The 13,603-nt window shown below is 46.4% G+C and overlaps 1 protein-coding gene across 1 annotated transcript in view; it reads left to right on the top strand.

Moving 5' to 3' along the window:
- Positions 1–4,230, top strand: part of LOC137527839 (transforming protein RhoA) — a 22,368-nt gene extending 18,138 nt beyond the window's left edge. Inside the window, exons 3-5 of the mRNA XM_068248798.1 lie at positions 200–320; positions 927–1,057; positions 2,992–4,230. Coding sequence (XP_068104899.1) covers positions 200–320; positions 927–1,057; positions 2,992–3,165 — 426 coding nt within the window. The 3' untranslated portion in view covers positions 3,166–4,230. The remainder of the gene's footprint in view (positions 1–199; positions 321–926; positions 1,058–2,991) is intronic.
- Positions 4,231–13,603: the final 9,373 nt, after the last annotated feature.

Raw genomic sequence — 13,603 nt, 5'->3', positions numbered from 1 at the left:
TGATGCATAGTTTGGTTGAAAAACAAATGCATTCTTAAAAGTAAGTTTATCCTTTTAAGAAAAGTTTTGGCTGGACTTCTTTTTTCTTTTTTGGCTTGTAACTTTATTTTTGTCAGGTGTACTTAAAATAAAAAAAAAAACTAAAATAGCTAGCATAATTATATTTTGGTCTCAACGAACACCCTTTTGTCTTGTGCAGGTGGAGCTAGCACTGTGGGACACAGCTGGCCAGGAGGACTACGACCGTCTCCGTCCTCTGTCATATCCTGATACCGACGTTATCCTTATGTGCTTCTCCATTGACAGCCCTGACAGTCTGGGTAAGTGTAACAGAAAGCTCACTAGCACCCCCACTGTCTGCTTCCTCCGTCTACAGCTTCTTCCCTATGCTTTATCTTCTACAGGTTTCTAGAACACTGTTGGCCACAATATATAGATTTGCTGGCTTCTGCTGATGACGCAATCAGCAGAAGCCAGCACTAGGGAAATAGTGAGGGAGAGGAGAGGTCTCAGATCACTGTGGGCTCAGATGGATTTGGTGAGCCGGTGTTGCCGCAACTTGTATCTATTGGGGGGGGGGGGGGGTGGAGGAGGTGTGGGGACGCAACGTCTCATTCGAATTGTGGAAATGATGTTGAGATTTCACTGGATTCAACAGCTTCATCGTCCCACCCCTAATAAAAATGAGGAATAATGCAATATTTCTGACATGGTCAGGGATTCTAGAGGGATTGCAGCGACCTCTGCTGGCTCTGCTGTGTTTATCCCGATGTCTGACATGGTCAGGGATTCTAGAGGGATTGCAGCTACCTCTGCTGGCTCTGCTGTGTTTATCCCGATGTCTGACATGGTCAGGAAATCTAGAGTGATTGCAGTTGCCTCTGCTGTGTTTATCCCGATGTTGTGACCTCTTATCCTGTCCACAGAGAATATCCCAGAGAAGTGGACTCCAGAGGTGAAGCATTTTTGCCCCAATGTGCCTATAATTCTGGTGGGAAACAAGAAGGATCTGAGGAATGATGAGCACACTCGCCGCGAGCTGGCCAAAATGAAACAGGTATGTGACCATGCCTGCATAGAAGGGGAGGGGCATTGTCTATGGGAAGGTGGAATCTCTGCATAGAAGGGGAGGAGCACCCTCCTATGGGAGGGTGGAATCTGCATAGAAGGGGAGGGGCATCTGTGGGAGGAGGAAATCTGCATAGAAGGGGAGGGGCATCTGTGGTAGGACATCTGCATAGAAGGGGAGGGGCATCCATCTATGGGAGAGGAAAATCTGCATAGAAGAGGAGGGGCATCAGTCTATGGGAGTGGGAAATATTTGCATAGAAGGAAAGGGGCAACTGTCTCTGGAAGGGGGAATATCTGCGTATAAGGGGAGGGGCATTGGTCTATGGGAGGGAGTAATCTCTGGATAGAAGGGGAGGGGCATCTGTCTATGGAAGGGGGAATATCTGTGTAGAAGGGGCATTGGTCTATGATCAGGGGGGAATATCTCCATAGAAGGGGAATCTATCTATGGTAGGGGAGAATCACTGCATATAGGGGGAGGGCATTTGTCTGTGGGAGAGGGGGAGTCTGCATAGAAGGGCAGTGCATCCATCTATGGCAGGGTGGAAATCTCTGCATACTAGGAGGGGCATCTGTCTATGGAAGGGTAATTTCTGTGTAGAAGGGGAGGGGCATTGGTCTATGTGAGGGGGGGGGGATATCTCCATAGAAGGGGAGGGGCATCCGTCTATGGGAGGGGGGGATCTCTGCATGGGAAGGAAGAGGGAAATCTCCCTCCGGGTAGAAGGATGCTCTACCCAGTTGTAACAGTAGAGGGTGGGTGTGGCATTCAAGGTAGGGATGAGAGGCCTGGAAGTTGTTGGTTCACAGACCTAAAGAGGAACTGAATTGAGAAGACTGGAGGCTGTCACATTTCTTGTTAAACAATACCAGTTCCCTGGCAGCCCTGCAGATCTATTTGGTTTCAGTAATGTCTGACATTATTGTCAGATCTGACAAGATTAGCTGTAAACACCTGATATGCTGCATGCTTGTTCAGGGTCTATGGCTAAAGGTATTAGAGGCAAAGGATCAGCAGGATAGCCAGACAAGCGGTATTGCTTAAAAGGAAATAAATATGGCAGCTTCCATATACCTCTCTCTTTAGTTGTCCTTTAAGGGCCGTGTCCCATAAAGGTAGGGAGCGTGCTGTTTACTGAGAGAACTGTGGAGCTTTGTTCTGATTGGACGTTATGTTTTGTGTTGGTTCAGCACTGTGTCCTGAGAGGAGTGTGGGGTGGTTGGGTGCTGTGTCCATGGGGTCTGTGGGGGTTGAGCGCTGTTTCCCAGAGGACTGTGGTGTCATTGGGCACTGGGGATTGTGAGGTGGTTGGGAGCTGCGTTCTGGGGGACACTGAGGTAATTGGGCGCCGTGGCCAGGGGGATGCTGGGGTTGTTGGGTACCGCGGCCTCGTGGACATTGAGGTGGTTTGGTGCTGTGTGCCAGGGGACTGTTGGGTGATTGGGCGCTGTGGCTCGGGCATTGGGCTCGTTAGGCGTAGGGGACCGTAGGGCGGTTGGAGACTACATTCTGGGTGGCGCTGGGGGCGGTTGGGCGCTGTGTCCCGAGGGACCATGATGTATTTAAGTGCTGCGTTCTGGGGCACACTAGGGTGGCTGGGTGCTGTGATCTTGGGGATAGTGGGGTGGTTGAGTGCCATGGCCCAAGGGACACTGGGGTTGTTTGGCGCCCCATTCTGGGGGGTGGTTGGGCGCCATGTCATGGGGGAATGTGGGTGTTGGGTTTTATTCTCCAGGAGGACAAAGTGGCAAGGTACTTTATAATGGTGGTAGGTAGTGCTAATTGCAGAAAGTGCATCATGGGAAGAGACAAAACTTGGGGCATTTGCATATAAGGGAGGCTGGTGGTGGTGACTGTCTTAGTAGGTAGGGGAGTTTAAAGAACACAGATCATTTATTTCCATCATGTGATCTATGCAGGAACCAGTGAAGCCAGAAGAAGGCCGGGACATGGCCAATAGGATCGGAGCTTTCGGCTACCTGGAGTGCTCCGCCAAAACGAAGGACGGTGTGCGGGAAGTGTTTGAGATGGCGACAAGAGCTGCTCTACAGGCCAAGCGAGGGCGCAAGAAAAACACCTGCGATCTGCTTTAAGCTGCAGCCCAATCTCTAGAAAAAGGAAAACAACCTCTCCCTCCCCCCCCCAGCACACCCCCCCCTCTCCGTGTGCCTGCTCCCCCCTCTCCGCCCACGCAGCTTTCCAGCGAGGAGCGTGGACTGACGAGGGGCCCTACGCAGAGCCGCGCACCCCTCCTATATTAACCACACTGCCTTATTCCGAGGAAGCCTCCACGATGAGAAGTGGTAGCCAGTGCTGCTGCCAGCGTCGGACGCAGGTGAGGATATCTGCTCTACCACTGATTCTCCAGGACCTTTTTATGAGCAAGGCTTGCTCCCCCGTGCCATGTTTTCTAAGACTCTCACAGGAGTTGGGCAGGCAGGTGCCAATTTGTTTTTTTTCTTTTTGCAGGATATTTTTTTTTCTCTTGTTTGGGGGGGGGGGGGGGTTGACGGGCGCTGCCCTGTGCTGTTCAGGCGCTCCAGGGGCCTTGTGCTTGTTCTGGGGCCTAACGGCGGCATTATGATGATTTTTGTTTTATTTCCTTTTTTTGGGGGGGAGGAGGGGATTTTATTCTGCTTCACAAAAACTGATCTACCCTTTCTATATAAATATATATATATGTCTCAGATGTTTGTACATTGCTCAGCTGGGCCCAGCTATCTGGGAGTCGCCAGCCTGGGGCTCTCCAGGAATGCTGGGAGTTGCAATCAATCCTTTTTTTTTTTTTTTTTTTTTTTTCCGAGTGAGAGAGCCTCTGGCCGGCGACTTCTCCCCCCCTCCGAGGCAGCAGGCTCTTTAACTCGCAGGCTTGTGCTGTCAGGACCGGCTTTCAGCAACAGGAAAAGGAAGTGGTTATCGCAGGCGTTGGCGATGGGAGCCTTTTGTTCTGATTGTTTGTGTGCCATTAACTCTCCATCCTCTCTCTCTCCCTCTGCCTCCTCGAAGCTCGGGTCCGGCCATCGCTATATCTGTGTGTTTTAAAGATGTCTAATTTTATTCCTCCTTTTTAATGTTGATATTTTTTTTTCAAAGATAAGATTTACTGAATACACCGTTTCTCAGCAAGCAGAATTTCACAATAAACATTGTTGTAGTCATGTTTAGCAAGTGGCCTCTTTACTTTTTTTTTTTTTTGCAGAAATTTTACTTCTTTGTTTGGCGATTGAATTCTTGATATTGGTCGTTACAGAAATCCCCTTTCTAGTAATTTATACAGATGTACTTCCTGCTACCTGCTTTCTCTGTCAGCTGGAAAATAACTCCTCCAGTCCAATCATCTATGTATAGATTTACATGACCTGTTTTTTATAATTTGTAAAACTTTTTAAAGGGACCTTGAGCAGTAGATCTAATTAAAATTTGTACTTACCTAGGGCTTCCTCCAGCCCACCGCAGGCCGTGAGGTCCCCTGGTGTCCTCCTGGCTCCTCTCCCGGTCTCGCTGGCGACTTCATTAACGGTGCTTCCTGACCGGTGACGCACTGCATTATCATGCCGCCCGCTACGCATCATCACGGCGGCCGGCGTGACAGTCCTGTGCATGCATGGTTTGCTAACTATGAACCGCTCATGCACAGGACTGCCTCGCCATGATGACGCCAACACTCGGCCCGGGTGTCACTGATAAAGAAGTCGCAAGCGGGACAGGGAGAGCAGCCGGGATGACGCCGGGGAACCTCGTGGCCTACGGTGGGCTGGCGGAAGCCCTAGGTAAGTACCGATTTTCATTTATATCTACTGCTCAGGGTCTCTTTAATGTAAAGCTCTATCTCAAAGTTGCAAGAACTGGCAGTAACTTGCCTGGCACCCGTAAATTATTAGGTCTGAAACTCCGCCCCCCTTACCAAAAACTGCGTGGCTTTTTTCTAAAATGTTCTGAAGTTCTGTGGCTGAAGAGCTTTGGGACACTTAAAGTGAACCCATGGTGAGAGTGATCTGGAAAATACCATATTGGTTTACTTTTTAAACAATGCCAGTTGCCTGGCAGCCCTGCTGGCCTGTTTGGCTGCAGTAGTGTCAGAATCGCACCAGAAACAAGCATGCGGCTATTCTTGTCAGTTCTGACAATATTGTCAAACATCTGATCTGCTGCATGCTTGTTCAGGGTCTATGGCTAAAAGTATTAGAGGCAGAGGATCAGCTGGACAGCCAGGCAACTGGTATTGTTTAAAAGGTAATAATATGGCAGCCTCCATATCACTCACCTCGGGTTCACTTTAGGATAAAAATGGCTGCAGCCACCTTGCCGATGGAGGGGGCGGAGTTTTTGACCTAATGACTTGCTGGTAAGTTACTGCCATTGACAACCGCTGGTCCTTGCAGCTCTGAAATGGACGTTTACATTAAAAGTTTTACAAGTTACAAAATGGGTACTCCTTTTTAGAGAGGAACTGTGAGGAGAGGGATAATTTTTACAAAACAAAGGGAAAGCGTGTTATGAAGAGAAGAAAAAAATCCTCTTGCCCTGTCGGTGTGGCGTAGAGAACAAAATGCCTCATGCAGCATGAGATGAATGATGTTTACTACTGACATGATTTTAATTAATTCCCCTTATTAAACATCCCCCCCCCCCCCCTTTTTTTTTCTTATACAGAAGATACCCAAGTTTATCCAGATCGCTTAGGTAGGGAACACGCTTGTATTGAGGGCTTTTTGCCGCAGAGGCACTTGCCATTGAAGTAATTTTGCATCCACGTTTTTCCCTGCCTTTTTTAAAATCTCGTAGCTTTCTGCTTTTTCCACATGATGCGTGCATCTGTAATTGCAGTGTATCCGAAAAATATTACGGAAAAAACACAACGTCCCATGTGGGAAATGCAAAAGCACTACGGCATCAATTACATTATGCTACTGCTATCTCTGCACTCATACCTCTTACACACCAGAGGGTAAGGGGGGGGACCCCTGAGCTTGCTTTGTATGCCTTTTCTTGGGAACCGGGGGGGGGCTGTGATTTGGCACAAAGGTAGTTCAGGCGTCCCCCCACCCTCTGGTGTGTATGAGTGCGGAAATATTGGGCCTTAACCACTTAAGGACCATGGGCTTTACCCCCCTTAAGGACCAGACCTTTTTTTTCCATTCAGACCAATGCAGCTTTCACAGTTTATTGCTCGCTCATACAACCTACCACCTAAATGAATTTTGGCTCCTTTTCTTGTCACTAATAAAGCTTTCTTTTGGTGCTATTTGATTGCTGCTGCGATTTTTACTTTTTATTATATTCATCAAAAAAGACATGAATTTTGTCAAAAAAATGATTTTTTTAACTTTCTGTGCTGACATTTTTCAAATAAAGTAAAATTTCTGTATACATGCAGCACGAAAAATGTGGACAAACATGTTTTTAATAAAAAAAAACCCATTCAGCCTATATTGATTGGTTTGGGTAAAAGTTATAGCGTTTACAAACTATGGTGCAAAAAGTGATTTTTCCCATTTTGAAGCATCTATGACTTTTCTGACCACCTGTCATGTTTCATGAGGGGCTAGAATTCCAGGATAGTATAAATACCCCCCAAAAAACCCAATTTTGGAAAGAAGACCTCCCAAAGTATTCACTGAGAGGCATGGTGAGTTCATAGAAGATTTTATTTTTTGTCACAAGTTAGCGGAAAATGACACTTTGTGACAAAAAAGAAAAAAAAAAGTTTCCATTTCTGCTAACTTTCGACAAAAAAAAATGAAATCTGCCACAGACTCACCATGCCCCTCTCTGAATACCTTGAAGGGTCTACTTTCCAAAATGGGGTCATTTGTGGGGTGTGTTTACTGTGCTGGCATTTTGGGGGGTGCCTAATTGTAAGCACCCCTGTAAAGCCTAAAGGTGCTCATTGGACTTTGGGCCCCTTAGCGCAGTTAGGCTGCAAAAAAGTGCCACACATGTGGTATTGCCGTACTCAGGAGAAGTAGTATAATGTGTTTTGGGGTGTATTTTTACACATGCCCATGCTGGATGGGAGAAATATCTCTGTAAAAAAAAATACAAACATTGTCATTTACAGAGATATTTCTCCCATCCAGCATGGGTATGTGTAAAAATACACCCCAAAACACATTATACTACTTCTCCTGAGTACAGCAATACCACATGTGTGGCACTTCTTTGCACCCTAACTGCGCTAAGGGGCCCAAAGTCCAATGAGTACCTTTAGGATTTCACAGGTCATTTTTGTTTCAAGACTACTCCTCACAGTTTAGAGCCCCTAAAATGCCAGGGCAGTATAGGAACCCCACTAATGACCCCATTTTAGAAAGGAGACACCCCAAGGTATTCCGTTAGGAGTATGGTGAGTTCATAGAAGATTTTATTTTTTATCACAAGTTAGCGGAAATTGATTTATATTGTTTTTTTTCACAAAGTGTCATTTTCCGCTAACTTGTGACAAAAAATCAAATCTTCTATGAACTCACCATACTCCTAACGGAATACCTGTAGGTGTCTTCTTTCTAGAATGGGGTAATTTGTGGGGTTCCTATACTGCCCTGGCATTTTAGGGGCCCTAAACCGTGAGGAGTAGTCTTGAAACCAAATGACGCAAAATGACCTGTGAAATCCTAAAGGTACTCATTGGACTTTGGGCCCCTTAGTGCACTTAACCTCTTGACGACCAGCTAACGCCGATTGGCGTAAACTGGTCGTCTGCGGGTTTCCATGGAAACGGCCGCTCATTTGAGCGGCCTTTCCATGTCCGTTCACGGAGGGTGTCTCTGTGAACAGCCAGAGAGCCACCGATCGCGGCTCGCCGGCAAAATGTAAACACGCGGGGAAGAAATCCCCGCTGTTTACATCATACGGCGCTGCTGCGCAGCAGTGCCGTAAGGCAGATCTGCGATCCCCGGCCTCTGATTGGCCGGGGATCGCCGGCCTATGATAGGCTGAAGCCTATCCTTCAATGCGCAGGACGGATATCCGTCCTGCGCAGCTCATGGGGGGAGGGAGAGGGATGGAGTGCAGAGAACGCTGCGGAGGGGGGCTTTGAAGAGAGCCCCCCCCCCCGCAAAGGGCAGCAAGCCGGCGGCGATCAGACCCCCCCCCTTCCCGCAGCAGGACATCCCCTAGTGGGCAAAAAAGGGGGTACGTCTGATCGCCCTGGCTCTATCCTGATCTGTGCTGCGGGCTTGAGAGCCCACGCAGCACAGATCAGCCATAAATCCCCTGGTCGTCAAGTGGTTAAGGTGTAAAAAAGTGTGGTACCGCCGTACTCAAGAGAAGTACCGTCTTTCCCCTAAAGTAAGACCTACCCCGAAAGTAAGGCCTCCCTTATATTTCAAGCATGCTTGAAATATAAGGCCTACCCCGAAAATAAGGCCTAGCTGGGGGCGGGGCGCTGTGTGTATGGGGAGGTGCGTGGTCTCTTACCGCACCTCCCTTGTGGCTGCGTCCCCCTCCGTTCCTGGTAATTCCTCCGGTGGCGGCGGCATAGTAATCCATCTGTGAGGGCGCCCTGTGACCCTCACGCAGTACGCTAGGCCGGCTCTGCACTGGCGCCCTCTTCCTGTCATCATGTGCGCCCGGCAGATGCGTCCCAGGCGCACATTGATTAATCAGTGTGCGCCTGGGACGCATCTGCCGGGCGCACATGATGACAGGAAGAGAGCGCCAGCGCAGAGCTGGCCTAGCGTACTGCGTGAGGGTCACAGGGCGCCCTCACAGATGGATTACTATGCCGCCGCCACCGGAGGAATTACCAGGAACGGAGGGGGACGCAGCCACAAGGGAGGTGCGGTAAGAGACCACGCACCTGCCCATACACACAGCGTCTAGCCCCTCCCACCCCCGAAAATAAGCCCTAGCAGACATTTCCTCCCCAAAAAGAATATAAGACAGTGTCTTATATTCGGGGAAAGACGGTAGTATAATGTGTTTTGGGGTGTATTTTTACACATACCCATGCTGGGTGGGAGAAATATCTCTGTAAATTGTTTGTAAATGGACAATTGTGTGTAAAAAAAAAAAAAAAATCAAACAATTGTCATTTACAAAGATGTTTCTCCCACCCAGCATGGGTATGTGTAAAAAAGCATTGCTTCTTATCAGCCCTGATAAAATCCCCGACTGAGCATTCAGTCTGGCTTTGCTATGACTCAGCTATAAGGATTCCTGAGCAGAGCCACAAGGGGGCAGGCTTGGGCTTGAAAAGACATCAGAGAAGACAGACTCTGCTATAAAGATTCCTGAACAAAGCCAGACTGAATGCTCAGTCGGGGATTTTATCATGCCTGATAAGAAGCAAGCTGAACAGTAAATAATGAAACCGAGAGCAGGGTAGGTGTTTTCTCTAATCTCCCCAATGATATATATGGTAAAATACATGAGGGTGCTTCGTCTCTGGTTCCCTTTAAATATAAATAACAATCAAACCAGTAGGAGCTGCATGTGATGTCATATTACCCACAAGCCAGTGCACCCAAGGATGAATTCTAATTAGCCTAGCATAAACGTCACTATGTGGTCTGCAGGACTTAATCCATTCTACAGACCTGGATTTTACTGCCAAATCTGCCATCAGCTTCACACTGGTGGTGAGTTTGTTTCCATCTTACAGTTCCTCTTTAAAGTGTACCTGAGATGTCGCTTAGGGGTGTATTTATACTTACCTGGGGCTTCCTTTAGCCCCATGTGGTGCGCGGGCTCCCTCACCATCCTTTCTGGCCGCTCTGTTCTCCTACTATGCCTCCTGGTAATCTGGCCAGTTGTGTGCTTGTGTGCATATTAGGCCTGGGAGTGTTGTGCACCTATGCAGTAATATCTCTTAGTACTGCATAGGCGCACAACGCTCCCAGGCCTGTGAAATCATTTAGAATGCTGAGTAGTATGTAGACTGCAAATATTAGAGAATGATGCAATGTTATAAAAACACTATATAACTGAAAATAAAAATTTGAGAATAATTTGCTACTAATGTTCTAGTAATTATCCGTACTACACAACCAACTCATATCAATTTTTTTTTTTCGCTTCAGTGTCTCTCTGACACTGAAGTGAAAAAATAATTATGAGGAGTTGGTTGTGTAGTACGGATAATTACTAGAACATTAGTAGCAAATTATTCTCAAAATATTCTCATTTTTATTTTCAGTTAGTGTTTTTTTTTTTTGTTTTTTTATAACCTTGCATCGTTCCTCTAATATTTGCAGTTTACACACTACTCAGCATTCTAAATTATTTCACAGAGCGGGCCAGTGAACTATTGATTAATCTGTCTTCTATAGAAAATACAGTGACTGGCAGTTGAGATAACAAGCTTCAGAAGACTGAGCTCTCTGCGACTGAAAGTCGTGGAGCTCTGATAAGCTTTCGCATAACTGGAGTTTCTTAACTCTTCCTGCACTGGAAACAATATTCGACTTATGTCTCTGCTCCTAATGTTTTATTTCTTAGCTGTACTACACATACAAATCATTATCAGAATATTTTTGTTTGCTTCAGTGTCTCTTTAAAGTGCAACTGAAGTGAGAGGGAAATGGATGGTGCCATATTTGTTTCCTTTTAAACAATACTAGTTGCCTGGCAGCCCTGCTGGTCTATTTGGTTGCAGTGGTGTCTAAATAAGACATGAAACAAGCATGCAGCTAATCTTGTCAGATCTGACGACAATGTCAGAAACACCTGATCTGCTGCATGCTTGTTCAGGCTAAAAGTATTAGAGGCAGAGGCTCAGCAGGACAGCCAGGCAAGCGGTACTGCTTAAAAGGAAATAATTAGGGCAGCCTCCACATACCTCTTGCTTTAGTTGTCCTTTTAATAGGTGCAGAACGCTCCCTGCTGCAGGAGCACAACGGGGGTGCACGCGTGTCTGAGCTGCGCTTGTGCAGAAGAGCGCGGCCGGGTTGGATTACCGGGTGGAATTAAAAAAATAATGAAGCAGCCAGAGAGGGAGCCCACGCATGTCGTGGCGATGGAGGAAGCCCCAGGTAAGTATAAATACACCCCTAACTGACATTTCAGAGTATTTTAATCTGTATGATGGTGGCCATACAAGGTACAATAAAAACGTTTGATTATCCCGTTTATTCAATCTAAATGATCAAATCGAATGAAAGTTGAAAAAAAAAAAATTTTCGATCAAGAAATTTGACCGATTATCCTGTTTTGTTTTTTTTGAGAAAAATCAGATCGAACATGCTGGAAAAATATATTCGATCTAACTGAATAATTGAACTAAATTATCTAATCGAAAAAAATGAAAAATTGTACCAATGTATGGCCACCCTTATATAGACATACATGTGATTACCCTGGTGAATTCTCAGGTAAGACAAATAACATTTCTATCGCGCTTTTTTCCTGGCGGACTCAAAGCGCCAGGTAAGAACTGGCTTGCATTTTTATTAAAGTGTGTGTGTAGATAGATAGATAGATAGATAGATTCTTACCTCAGAAAAGGGAGGCCTCTGGATAGTCCAAAGGCTTAGCCTGATCTCCTTACACTCCTTTGTTCCTGCGCTGGGGCCCTTTGAAAATATTTGATGTTGAATATGGTGCCAGTGGCCTCAAACGGCAGGGGGGGGGGGGGAGGACTGTGTCCTGAGCTGAATTGATCCATCAGGCTGAGCAGCAGAGGGGGGTTCTGGGGATGCCATACACAGGCTGGATTGTGAAGCTGAATGAATACTTGCAATTATCCGCTGATTTACAACTTAGCGCTGTGTTAATATGTTGGTGCTATATTATACATCCAACATATAATAAAAAATGGCCAGAAATCACACTTGGCATAGCTTTTTTTTGGCGGGGGGGGGGGGGGAAGGTGTCAGTAGGTTGACCTTTTGGTCCTTTTTGACCCTCTTCAAAAATACTGATATTAGTACCTCACTGGACACTCACCTCTACCATGCAAATTCTAATGCTGAGATCAGGGCCTGTTTAAGCCACACGAGGCAAAAATAAGTTGGGGGCTGTCTGCCCCCACCAATCAATGTCAGCTCCTGTGGCACTGTGCTGCTGGCTCCCCCCCCCCCCCCCTTGACTGCTCCCTGTGGACCCCACATATTTGGTAGTTTAGCCGCCTTGCAATATCTCCCCCGTCCCAGCGATAGCTCCATTCGACAGAGCCGCCGCCAGGACAAGTGAGATATTGCAAGGCTACGGAACCACCGAACATGCATAGGGGGGGGAGGGGGGGGGCTTGGCAGCATAGAGGCCCTGGGAGCGTACTTTGGAGGAGGGAGCAGACCGGAATGCCATCTGGGGGTCCGGGGGAGTGGGAGCCATTTGGGGCAATCTCCCTCTGCCTCAAAGGCAGTGCTGGCCCTAGCTCAAATCATGCCTTGCACCAATGAACAGGGAAAAAACAAATACAGCTGTCCATAAGTGTACTTGTTTCATTCTGTAAATGGAGTAGGCTAGTAGGAAGTAAGAACCTGCTGGGCCTTGTACTGGTAACAACCAATCTAAGCAGAGATGTGAGTGATGATTGGGGAAGGGGATAATGTGAGGTGATTTGCCATGAAAATTATCATGTACTACATTTTTTGAAACACAAGATAGGGAGAGGGGACAAAGATGCAGTATGTAATTATGTCTATAGAGGAGGTATGCTGCACTACTATGAAGTCAGTGGGCAGGGGTGGAGCAATACATTGTGATGCAGCAGTATTGATATGTCTGATAGTGGCTGGGGGGTGATGGGGCATAGACACATAATTAGAGAGACAGGTCATAGGTAACATTAGCCAGCGCTTTTTAAATTACTGGCACTTAGAAAAGCACTTGCAGTGTGAACCAGCCCTTAGGTTGAGTTCACACTATATCCGCTGGTTTAGGCTACGTTGCTACATGTGAATGCACTGCCTATACAATTGTACAAGAATGGTCACATCTCTATGCTGTAACAGACCATGCTATCCCAACAGACATTCCACAGTGTTTCTGGATAATGTGAGAAAATGGGCAGATTATAGTGTGGTGCCCAAAACTGTATCTTGTACTCCAGATGTGGCCTTACAAGTGATTAATTTAGAGAAGGTAGTATACTAGCATCTTGTGATTTGATTTTATGCAAAATCCCAGAATTTTATTTGCTTTAGCTGCTACTGCCTGGCATTGAATATAGCTACTTGACCACCACAAGTTGTGTTCCATTTATGGGCCAGAGCAATTTTTACCTTACAACGCTCCTCCCATGCATTTACCAAAAACTTTCACTGCTTATCACACCTAGATGATCTATACATTGTTTTTGGGTGGTACTTTTTGCTGAGAATTAGTTTAGATGCATTTTAGCAGGATTAATTAGAAAGGATTTGAAAAAATGCATTCTTTTCAGCCATTATAGCTTTAAAATAAAATGTACGGCTGTAGATAAAACCCACACATTTTATTTACCCATTTGACCCTAGTACAATGTATGGCAACAACATTTTATTTTGAAATAGGAGTATTTTTCCTGTTTTGTGTTCATGTATACTATATCACTGATTGCAAGCCCCTATTTGCAAAAATAACAGCAATATAACCTTATTATATACA

The sequence above is a fragment of the Hyperolius riggenbachi genome, chromosome 8, assembly GCF_040937935.1.
Source record: "Hyperolius riggenbachi isolate aHypRig1 chromosome 8, aHypRig1.pri, whole genome shotgun sequence".
In the NCBI taxonomy this organism is placed as follows: domain Eukaryota; kingdom Metazoa; phylum Chordata; class Amphibia; order Anura; family Hyperoliidae; genus Hyperolius; species Hyperolius riggenbachi.
Note: the sequence above shows the minus strand (reverse complement) of the source record. Positions and strands in the feature narration are given on the sequence as shown.